The sequence below is a fragment of the Myxine glutinosa genome, chromosome 7 (genome assembly GCF_964187855.1).
Source record: "Myxine glutinosa chromosome 7, kmMyxGlut1.1, whole genome shotgun sequence".
Lineage (NCBI taxonomy): Eukaryota > Metazoa > Chordata > Myxini > Myxiniformes > Myxinidae > Myxine > Myxine glutinosa.
In genome coordinates, this window is record NC_136267.1 from 126,753,464 (window position 1) to 126,765,963 (window position 12,500).

Sequence of the window (12,500 nt, forward strand, 5' to 3'; positions counted from 1 at the left end):
AGTTGCAGGAGAAGTACATGGAAAAGAGGAAGAAGTTGTTTCTTGGGTTTGTTGATCTGGAGAAAGCATTCGATAGGGTTCCACGTGAAGTAGTGACATGGGCATTGAGGAAGTTAGGAGTGGAGGAATGGTTGATCAGAGTAGTGATGACAATGTACAAAAGAGCGCGCACAGCTGTAAGGTCGAAGGACGGGAACAATGGTCAGTTTGAGGTGAAGGTGGGAGTGCATCAGGGGTCGGTACTAAGTCCACTACTATTTGTAGCTGTGAGGGAGGTGCTGGCTCGGAACGTAAAGGAGGGTTTACCGTGGGAGTTGTTGTATGCAGATGATCTGGTGTTGATTGCGGAAAGTATGGATGGACTGAAGGAAAAGATGAACAAGTGGAGGGAATGTATGGAAAACAAAAGGTCTGAAGGTGAATATCGGAAAAACGAAGGTGATGGCAAGTGGTAAAGCATGTGGTGAGGTGGAAAGAACTGGGAAGTGGCCGTGTGCTGTGTGCAGGAAGGTTGTCGGAGTGAATTCCATTCAATGCACAATGTGCGCTGAGTGGGTTCATCAAAAATGTTGTGGTTTGAGAGGGTCATTAACCAGTGTGGCAGCTACATTCAAGTGTAAGGTGTGCACAGAGGGAGCTGCAGATGGAGGAAATGTTGAGTTGAATCTTGGAGACGGCGTGAAGCTGGAAGGTGTGAAAACATTTTGTTACCTAGGAGACATGCTGAATGGAGAAGGTGGATCAGACTCGGCAACGGTTGCGAGAGTGAGATGTGCATGGAAGAAGTTTCGGGAACTGAGTGGCGTGCTGACGAGGAGGGGAGTGTCGTGAAGCTGAAGGGAAAGGTGTATGCTGCATGTGTGAGAAGTGTTATGATTTATGGGAGCGAGACATGGGAACGTAGAGCAGCAACGAAGGCTGGAAAGGGTGGAAATGCCAATGGTTCGGTGGATGTGCGGAGTATCGTTGAGAGAGAGGAAGACAAATGATGCATTGCGAAAGATGATGGGAATTAGAGCCTGTGATGGATGCTGTGAAGAGAAACAGGTTGAGATGGTTTGGTCATGTGTTGAGGAAGGATGAAAGTGACTGGTTGAGAAGAGTGATGGAAATGAATGTAGAAGGAAGTAGAGGACGGGGAAGACCGAGAAAGACTTGGCTAAAGATGGTCGAAGAAGAAATGCGGGCAAGGGGGTTAAACAAGGGGAGATGCAGCAAAGGGCAAAATGAAGAAGATTGTCATGGGGACCGCAAGGCTAACCCCCGCGCTTGCAGGGAAAATGGCCTTAAAATGCCTGTTGTTGTATATATACAGTCACGTGAAAAAGTAAGTACACCCCATGTAAAGTTTTGACTTTTTCAACATATTTCAACATACAGCTATTTGATCTTCATTTCAACAATATTGATAGATAAAGGTGATATAATATAACAAATATCATGAAACATTTACATTTTGTCGTCCATTGTATAATTTAAATAAACAAATGCAAATTTTGCATGTGGAAAAAGTAAGTACACCCCTACATTTATCACTACTTCAAATACCTAAAATTAGAATCAGGTGCACCAGCTCAGGTGCAAATGATTAGAACATCGTTAGAGAGGATCTTGGATGAACCTGTCTTATTTAAACCTCAGACCTTTAGTTTGGCTTTCTCTTTGTTGTTGAAGTGTGCAGCGTCACTATGCCGAGATCAAAAGAGCTCTCTGAGGCCTTCAGAAAGAAGGTTATAGATGCCTACGAGTCTGGGAAGGGATTTAAAAAGATCTCCAAACAATTTGAAATCAATCATTCGACTGTCCGGAAGATCATCTACAAGTGCAGAAGATTCCAAACAACTGCCAACTTGTTCAGGCCAAGCCGCCCCAGCAAGTTCAGGCCGAGATCAGACCGCAAGATGCTGAAAGAAGTCTCTAAGAACACCAGAATGTCATCACGGGACCTACAGGTAGCTCTTGCCACTGTTGATGTCAAAGTACACGAGTCTACCATTAGAAAGAGGCTGCACAAATTTGATCCACATGGGAGGTGTGCCAGGAGGAAACCTTTGCTGTCCAGAAAGAAAATCAGGGCAAGACTAAAGTTTGCCAATGAACACCTGGGCAAAGACCAGCACTTCTGGAACAATGTGCTCTGGACAGATGAGTCAACGGTAGAGCTATTTGGCCACAGTACCAGAAGACATGTTTGGCGAAAACCAAAGACAGCATTTGACTACAAAAACCTGATTCCAACTGTAAAGCATGGTGGTGGAAATATTATGGTTTGGGGCAGCTTTGCTGCATCAGGGCCTGGGCAGCTCACCATCATAGAATCCACGATGAATTCTTCATTGTACCAGAGGGTGCTTGAGGATAATGTGAGGCCATCTGTCGGAGAGTTGAAGCTCAACCGAAGGTGGACCTTGCAACATGACAATGACCCTAAATATACCAGTAAATCCACAAAGGAATGGCTGAAAAGAAAGAAATGGAGGGTTCTGGAATGGCCAAGTCAAAGCCCGGATCTAAATCCTTTTGATATGTTCTGGGGGGATTTGAAACGAGCTGTGCATGCAAGAAACCCCTCAAACATCGCACAGCTGAAAGAATTCTGCACGGAGGAGTGGGCAAAAATTTCTCCCAGTCGATGTCAAAGACTGGTGGACAGTTTTAAGAAACGCCTACTTGAGGTTGTTTCTGCCAAAGGGGGCAATACCACCTATTAGAGCCAAGGGTGTACTTACTTTTTCCACAAGCAAAATTTGCATTTATGTTTATTTAAATTATACAATGGACTACAAAATGTAAATGTTTCATGATATTTGTTATATTATATCACCTTTATCTATCAATATTGTTGAAATGAAGATCAAATAGCTGAATGTTGAAATATGTTGAAAAAGTCAAAACTTTACATGGGGTGTACTTACTTTTTCACGTGACTGTATATACAGACTTGGCATGTAATATGGAATATTTTTTTTTCTTCTTGACTTGGGTTTACTTTGTTAACTCAGTTTATCAATCTGGTGAGTTTCTTTTACACTTCAGTGATTTATTTGTTAAAAGAACCATGTCACTGATTGTCTGTCGCAGCAAGAAGTCAACAACAGGATTATATCACAGGTGGCGTGGCAAAATGTACGGACAGGTGCATTTGATGATTGCCTTCACAGTCGGGTATACAAGGGTTGTTGCGTTCTGTATTAGTGGAAAACAACTGCTGCACGTCTCCAAAAGTTATTGCCGCTTCCTCTGGAGATGGTCCGTCAACTCGACAATGCTGTTTGTCATGGAGTGGTGGCTTTACGAAATTACGGCATGAAACAGCGTGCTATTGCTCAGCAGTATGGCATCACTCAAGGTCAGGTGTCGAAGATCCTGAAACGAAATGCTCAGAGGGGTGTCCCTACTCCAATACCGAGGCCAGGACGTCCCCGCAGAACCACAAGGAGGGATGATCGCCAGCTGCACCGGTTAGTCCGCAATGGCCGTACCAAGTCAGCTAATCGGCTTAGGGCTGAGTGGCAGCAACTGACAAATGTGCCTGTAACCAACCAGAAGGCTAGTCAACCAACGACTAGTTCAAGCAGGCTATCGTGCCAGGCGTCCCCTGAGAAAGCCACGCCTGACCAGACAACACCGCCAGCACCGATTGCAGTGGGCCAGAGAGCACCGTCAATGGCAGCCAGGACACTGGAATCACGTGATCTTCAGTGACGAGTCTAGATTTCTGGTCTGTCGTCAAGATGGCCGCGTCTGAGTGCGCAGACAAGTGCATGAAGCCTACAACAAAGATTGTATAGTGCCAAGAGTCCAAGCTGGAGGTGGTGGGGTGACCGTTTGGGCTGCTTTTCATGCAGGGGGCAAAACTGACCTGGTTGTTCTGAATGGAAACCTGAACCAGTTCAAGTTCAGGGCCATTCTGGAAGAAACATTGCTTCCATTTGCTCGTGCAACCTTTTGAGGAAACTTTGTCTTCCAAGATGACAATGCACGGCCTCATCGTGCTCACATGATCCAACACTTTCTTGCTGACCGTGGTGTAGAGCATATGGAGTGGCCTGCCATGTCCACGGATATGAATCCGATAGAGAACTTGTGGGCAGAATTAACGCGTCAAATCGACCACTTGGACCAGCAGCCGACCTCTGTGCGTGAATTGCAGCAGGCTATTGTCACTGCATGGCAAGCAATTCTTGTCCAAACCTTGTCATATCTCATGAACAGCATGCCTCAACATGTACGACTGTACGTGCTCTCCTGAATGCTCGTGGGGGTTACACAAAGTACTGAACGGTAATTTTACTGTCCGTAATCCCAGTCGTAATTTAACTTTTGTTTTTGTTAAAAAAAAATTGGGCTAATGTGCAAAATAAAGAGATACTTCTGGAAAACGCACAGAAGTTTAACACAGTACTGTCCGTGAATTGAGTTCGATATCAGTTTACATCACTTTCAAGTATCAATTTATTTGTTTGGAAATGTCAAATGTGGTTTTTGTTTCTTTTACAGGTCACATTAACAAAATCTAGAATAATTTGAACATAATTCCAATGAACTTTTGGTTCTAAGTCATCTTGAAAAGTAAGTTCACCCCCCAAAAAAAATATTCCATGTTAAATGCCAAGTCTGTTTGTATATATATATATATATATATATATATATATATATATATATATATATATATATATATATATATATATATATATATATATATATATATATTGTTGCGGACGCGGTTAAAGATGTTATTTACCGAGCGGTTGGTATTACCGCGACCGAACAGTTCCCCCGATTCTTCCCCAACTCACGCGATTCAACACTCAGACGTTGGCCAAATCGCGCTATGCCAAATCAATGAGAGAAAGGACATGACGACTGGGAAAGAGGAAACGACGCAAGGGGTACAGTTCTCAAGACCTCCGGAGGAGGGTATAATTACAGTGGTGGAGAAAAGGGGTAGATTACAAGGCAGTGAGGTAAAGACACAGAAGAGATGGGCACTTAATTACCGTCTTATCTTAGCCCAGACAGACCACAGACAAACGGAACAAGGCAGACTTACACAGGGATTGATGGCAGGAAGGGACAGGTAGGTCGATAGCACAAGGTGCACCTTGGCTCGGGGACAGGATAAAGCACGGTCCAGAAGATGCGGGGAGGTGTCGCAGCGCTCGGAGGGGACGTCTTGCTTGCTCCAAGCTCAGCGCGCATCTGACGTCACCCCCCTCTCACTGCGCATGCTCAGCGGGGAGTGACACGCCCTCGGCTGGTTGGTTCCGCCCCACTGGGGCCGGTCCGCCGCTTCCATTGGGTGCGGGGGTTACCGGGCTCCGCCCTTGACGAGGAGCTAACAGGGAGCCCCTATTTGGTAACCCCGTCGAGCACATGTTTGATGCGGCTCGTTGGGAAGGCCTGGTGCCCTCCCAACACCCCCTACCAACCAAGCCGGAGTGAGGACGCGCACTTCCTGCGCTCGTTGTTGTTGTTGTTGTTGTTGTTGTTGAACTGTGAGGAAGAGCTGCAGGGAGGTATTGGGAGGTCCTAAACTTCCTAACGGTGCCATACAATCACATTCTGGTGCAACGAAGGGTCAGAATTAATGGAAACGAGTCCTTAACTGACATAGACTAAGAATAACTAGCAAGATGTCCTATAGTTGTCTTACATGAGATGCGGTGAACCTGGGCACGACATTTAATGGGGGAAATAGGGGGAGGTCGGGTCTACAGAGTGTTGTTTACAGAAAATGGGACTAGGGAATGGGGGATTGGGGATAGTTGGGAAGTATTGAGGAAATAGGGGAATATTTACAAGCGGATATGGATGGATGCAAATCCCATATCCGCAACAATATTGTTACGGACGCGGTTTAGATGTTATTTCGACCGAGCGGTGGTGTATTACCGCGACCTAACAGTTATTCCCCGACTAGACCCCGATTCCACCCAGACGTTGACCAAATCGCGCTATGCTAAATCAATGATAGAAAGGACACAACGACTGGGATAGATGAAACGACGCAAGGGGTACAGTTCTCAAGACCTCCGGAGGAGGATATAATTACAGTGGTGGAGAAAAGGGGGTAGATTACACGGTAGTGAGGTAAAGACACAGAAGAGATAGGCACTTAGATACAATCTTATCTTATCCCAGACAGACCACAGACAAACGGAACAAGGCTGACTTACACAGGGATTGATGGCAGGAAGGGACAGGTAGTCGATAGCACAAAGTGCACCTTGGCTCGGGGACAGGATAAAGCACGGTCCAGTCCAGAGATGCGGGGAGGCCTCACAGCGCTCGGAGGGTACGTCTTGCTTGCTCCAAGCTCAGCGCGCATCTGACGTCACCTCCCTCTTCCTGCGCATGCTCAGCGGGGAGTGACACGCCCTCGGCTGGTTGGCTCCGCCCCAGATGGGACCGGTCCGCCGTTTCCATTGGGTGCGGGGGTTACCGGGCTCCACCCTTGACGAGGAGCTGACAGGGAGCCCCTATTTGGTAACCCCGTCGAGCACATGTTCGATGGCGGCTCGTTGGGAAGGCCTCATGCCCTCCCAACACCCCCTACCAACCAAGCCGGAGTGAGGACGCGCACCCCCTGTGCACGCCGCCGCCGTTGCTGTTGTTGTTGTTGTTGTTGCTGAACTGTGAGGAAGAGCTGCGGGGAGGTATTGGGAGGTCCTAAACTTCCTAACGGTGCCATACAATCACATTCTGGTGCAACGAAGGGTCAGAATTAATGGAAACGAGTCCTTAACTGACATAGACTAAGAATAACTAGCAAGATGTCCTATAGTTGTCTTACATGAGATGCGGTGAACCTGGGCACGACATTTAATGGGGGAAATAGGGGGAGGTCGGGTCTACAGAGTGTTGTTTACAGAAAATGGGACTAGGGAATGGGGGATTGGGAATAGTTGGGAAGTATTGAGGAAATAGGGGAATATTTACAAGCGGATATGGATGGATGCAAATCCCATATCCGCAACAATATATATATATATATATATGGCCAAAAAAATAATAATAATAATAAATAAATATATATATATATATTGTTGTGGATATGAGGATTGTGTTTTTTTTATTGTGTAATGAATTGTAAAGACCACCCTCCTGCCTCCATTCTGTGTATAAAGGTCAAAGGGCGTCCCTTAGTTAGGTCATATACAATCACGTAGCCAAATCATAGATTTCCTCCTTGTTGGTAGTTATTTCCTTATTCTGTGTATTAGTTTAAGGCTATGTCGTCCATGAATTGATACTCCATTGCACCGACGTCAAATAAGCTAGGTCCCCTTTCGTTTTCATCCCAGCGGTGCGAGTGGTTTTCCATCGCCGCAAGACTCCATTAGCCACGAGGTCATCTCGGAGCAGAAGGTGGGAGGAGTCGGCCCAGCGCCAGGGACAAGGCGTGGCCTAGCCAACGCCTCCTCTAAGGGCAGGGTCGGTGAGCCCTCGCGACCAATCAGGGCCGAGGCGAGCTCACCGATGGGCGTGTCCTAGCGGCCGGTGTCTTGATCGCCAGGCGCGCTATAAAACGGGTGCGCATGCGTCAGAACAGTTGTTGTCGGTGGTGTTGGTTGTTGGTGGCTGAAAGAAGAGACAGCAAGCCTTTTGAGAGTTGAGTTGAGGAGGAGCACAAAGGGTCGAACGAGAGTGGCGTTGGAGACACCAAGGTTTTCCCGCCAAGAACGCGAGTCGACTCCTGGAGCCGGACCTCGACGCCTACAGTGGCCAGGGCCTTCCCATTCCCCCTTCCAGCCGATCCACTCTGCAATTCCCCGTGTGAGTCTGTCTTTGTTTGTTCTGTCCCTGGGTATAAGTTAAGCCTGTTTAGTTAAGCTAGAGTTTCACTGTGTCCTTCTGGTCCGTCCCTCTCTCTGTCTTTATTTTCGTATCCTTCCTTCTCCTTGGTTTCTTTTGGTTGTAAATAGTAGTAATAAATTATAGTCGTATTTCAAACCCTTTTCGTCTTCTTCTTCTTCACATCCGTCGTCTTTGTCTTTTCCCCATTGAATACCTGTGGCACGATTTGGCCAACGCTTGAGAATCGGGTCAAGTCATTGTTAACAGTTCGTGCCGCGGCTGCCATCCGCTCGGCAAATTAACATCTTATCCGCGGTCGCGAACGAAGCTGCTCACCGGCCTTTCCGGAGGTCGCGGTGCAGCTTCAGGGACCACGTCGGTCAGTAACGAACGAGGGGACTAATCCCCCCTCAAAGGGGAACCATAGGCCGACGTTGGGTTCCGTAACAATATATATATATACATATATATATATATATATATATATATATATATATATATATATATATATATATATATATATATTACTATTTTCTATTTTTTTATATATTTTTTTGCCATAACTTTAAATGATCCACTTTTATTTTTAATTTAAATCATCCTGGAACTTTCAGGTGGTTACATCATTCTAACGACTTGTGGAGCTAACTTCGGGAAGTCTGCAATTGATGATGCAATCACTGCTGTGGATGGGAACAGATTCCAGATCCTTATAGTTTTTTTTTTTTGCACACATGGTCAATACTCGTGGAAGAGCTGGATCACAGAATGGATCAGAAAACAACATAACAAAAGGACCAGCAGAAGGCGGAAATTACAACAGGAGGGCCAAGGGACAAAATAGATGGAGACAGACAAACAAGGGATGTGAGTAATAATGAGGGGTATGGGAGAATGCAAGGGGTGGGAAAGATTGATACAAAAGCAAAATTTGGGAGGGATGGAGGTGGTTTAACGGGTGTAGAAAAGATCATGGTATTGGATAGGGGATGATTTGTCATGGTGTTGAAGAGCTGTCTAGAAGACCCGAAGAGCACAAAATGAGATTGAAGAGACTGTGGAAGTTGGTTTCACAGTCAGGTGGGTGTTGAGGGTGGGAGTGGGGGACGATACCAGTGCAGATCTGGCTTGCGCTTCTTCATTGTAGTTAGTGTAGCACCTTTTTCAAGGTTAAAAGCCATCAACCACTTTGTAGAACAGTCAGGGAATGTATGCGGCTCTTCTTGGAGTAGGATATGATCATCATTACTCTGTATCTCATGGTAGATGATGCTGTCATCAGCAAACAGATGCAAATTAGGCTGGATTTGGTATTGGACGTCATTAATATATAGGAGAAACAAAGCTGGACCCAGGACTGAGCTATGTGGCACACCAGATTTCACGTTGCCCCAGGACGAATGGATACCATTCATTCATTCATTCAATAAAACTAGTCCGTGAATAACTGCCATGGAATGAAAAAATGAATGAATGATCGTTTTAAGGCCATTTTCCCCGCTAGAGCGGGGGTTAGCCTTGCGGGCCCCATGACAATCATGGTTCCCTGTTTGAGGCAATGTTTTTATGGCCGGATGCCCTTCCCGACGCCATGGGAAAATGGAAAATGTACGTTGACCCATTAAACTGGAGTGCAGAATTGTTCGTGATGGAATAAATTTTAGAGACAACAGCCCATCAAGAGAATGTATTTGTTAGCTATAAGGAACCCCTTCTGTAATAACAGTGAATAGTGATTCATTGAGGTGGTGGAAAGCTGATACCTGTCCTCTTCGCCTTTTTCCTCTTCCTCTTCCTTTACCTCTTCCTCATCATCTTCTTTCCAGATGCGAGCGAGCTCAGCTGTGTGAACTGCAATAACCTCCCGGATAATCTGTACACACAATGGGATGCATGAAGAATTACAATATTCTGGGAGGGACTATGCCATTGCTAATAGTTATACAAACTTACATTTTGATGAACTACGAGCGGTTACAGCAAAGCAAGGCCGAAATGACACGCACTCGCAGCTTCGCACGCACACATTATACTCGGGAACAAAAAGGAAAATACAGCATTTATGATTGAGATAAGTAACCAGCGATTTTGGCCAAAACAACGCAGAAATTAAGAAAATGACCAAATACCAGGACCTGAAAAATGAGGTCAAGAGATCTTGGAAGCTGAAGAGTATCGAAATTGTACCAGTGATCATTGGAGCAACAGGAATGATAAAGAAGAACCTCACCATTGGATTCTTAAAAACCATCCCCAGGAATATTAGCACAAATGAACGACAACTGGAGGCAATCCGGGGTTCGGTGACAATCCTGAAAAGAGCCCTTAGAACAAAACTATGAAAAAGTTGAGCAGCTTGGTCCATGAACCGTGATCCCTTACAGAAGAGGAGGGGGATACTTTGGGTCCAGGGTGGACTCCGTTCCACCTCCTGAAACCCGCAAATGGAGATAACAACCAATGACACACACACACGATGACGGCGGATTTGACTTGTACGACTTGCCGGTTGTGGAGAGGACCAGGAGCTGTGTCGAATAAATCAGTTTCAAAGACAGAAAAGATTGACCTGGGAACGGCGGCATTGATGGGACAGGATGGTGGTCGGTGCCGTTCGAAGTGCGTTTGGGTGGCCTGGCTCGTCACACCTGCAGCTTGGTGGGACTTGTGGGCCCGTTGCTGTCGGGTGGGAACTTTTACAAATCTCCTATGGAGCTCCATCCGTTGAGGATGTGAGAGAGTGAGGTGAGATTGAGGAATCATGTCGTGTGTACAGCCTTCAAAATGCACAGCAACTTTGATGGGCCAGAGTGCCGTTCATGTGGCACCCAAAGTCATGTGGATCATCTGGTATGCGGCCTGGACTGGCCTGGCAGCTTGCTGGTTTTCGCTGGCTTCATCATGCTGGGAGCAAGGGCCCGGGTTTGGCGACTCCCTTTTAAGCCATGTTATGCCTGCAGGGAACCGAGCTCCGTGAGATCCAGTAACGTGCCAAACACAACAGCTTCGTGGGAGGCTTTGGTAGGGGGAGGGGGAGGCACCCGTGGGGCTTGATGAGTTTTGCCAACTCTAACCTGTCGAGGAATCCTATTGCACATATATTGTGCACACACACAGGTATGCAACACACACACACGGATACTTTGGGACCCGGTTGATCTCTGTTCCATCTCCTGAGGCCCACCTACGTGTGAGGATGGCAGGCAAAAACAACTTGCGCGTGTATGTATATATATATATATATATTTATATATATATATATATATATATACATATATATATATATATACATACATACATATATACATACATACATACATATATATATACTATATATATATATATATATATATATATATATATTGTTACGGTCCGCGGTTAAGGATGTTGTTTGCCGAGCGAAGGCACCGCGGCCGAACAGTTGTTCCCCGACTAAACCCGATTCACCCAGACGTTGGCCGTATCGCGCCACAGCTACTCAATATGGAAAAGACTAAGACGACGAATGCAAAGAGGAAGAAGAAGAAGACGTACAGAAGAGTAACGGGGTTTATTATTTACACACACATAAGCAAAAAGAGCAGTCACGATTATTTACAGGTGACATGAAAACGCAGGTGACACAGTGAAAATTACTAGCTTATACAGACTTAGTTTACTACCCAGGACAGCACGAACAAAACAAACTCACGTACGCAAATGGATGAAAGGGTAGGAATCGTTTGGAGGGATGAGCAGGTGGGATCACAGGGCACAGCGAGCGGGTCCACTCCGGGCGCGAAGCGGGGAGCCGGCGGCTCCTTGTATTCGGCTTTACAGCGCACGCCGGCAGCTCCTTGTATTCGGCTTTACAGCGCACGCCGGCAGGGTCACTCGGCTGGTTGAAACGGGGCTGGTTGAAGCGGCTCTTTGTCAAAGGCTTTTCGTATCTCGCACGCAACAACGGTGCAACTCTCAACTCTCTTGGACCTCACAACCCAGCTCTCTCTTGGACCCTGTTTGCGACTCTCGTGTAAAAGCTCCTCTCCTTTCTCAGCTCATCTGCGATCTGTTGGGGAACGTCCCGCAGCGGGTTATATAGGCCCCGCCCCTCAACCTTCGCGAACCTCCTTGATCTTTCTCTCCAAGTCCAACCCCTTGTTCGTGGTTGGTGGAGTGGGGCTGACTCACTCCTCCCCTCTCTGACGAGGTGGGGACCCGCCTTTCTTCCAAAACCCTGCCTCGTGGTCAATGGCGACTTTGGAGGGGATGTAATTGGCAATAGAGGCTTGGCAATGACGAAAGGGGGAAATGGAGGTTTTTGGGAATGGGAATGAAGGGAATTTATCTCTTTCACCCGGTGCAATGGAGTGTCATTCTAATGGAAGACAAGGCCTTACTCTAAAACACATAATAAGATATAAGCTACTGAACAAGGGTTTTATCGTGTCCTTCAATGTGGTGTTTTATGGAATTAACTACCGGGACGCCCTTTTAACCTTTACACAACACTGGAGGCAGGAGGGGCCATATTCAAGCAATATTACACAATCAAAAAAATACCATCCTCATATCCGCAACAATATATATATATATATATATATATACACACACAGACTTGGCATTTAATATGGAATATTTTTTTTTTCTTGACTTGGGTTTACTTTCTTAACTCAGTATATCAATCTGGTGAGTTTCTTTTACACTTTGGTGATTTATTT

At 46.1% G+C, this 12,500-nt stretch overlaps 1 protein-coding gene across 2 annotated transcripts in view; it reads right to left on the minus strand.

Annotated features, from left to right (window-relative positions):
• SNRNP48 (small nuclear ribonucleoprotein U11/U12 subunit 48) overlaps nt 1-12,500 on the minus strand; it is a 46,510-nt gene that overhangs the window by 19,585 nt on the left and 14,425 nt on the right. For both annotated transcript variants that reach the window (XM_068098988.2, XM_068098989.2), the window contains exon 7: nt 9,564-9,673. In XM_068098988.2, coding sequence (XP_067955089.1) covers nt 9,564-9,673 — 110 coding nt within the window. The remainder of the gene's footprint in view (nt 1-9,563; nt 9,674-12,500) is intronic.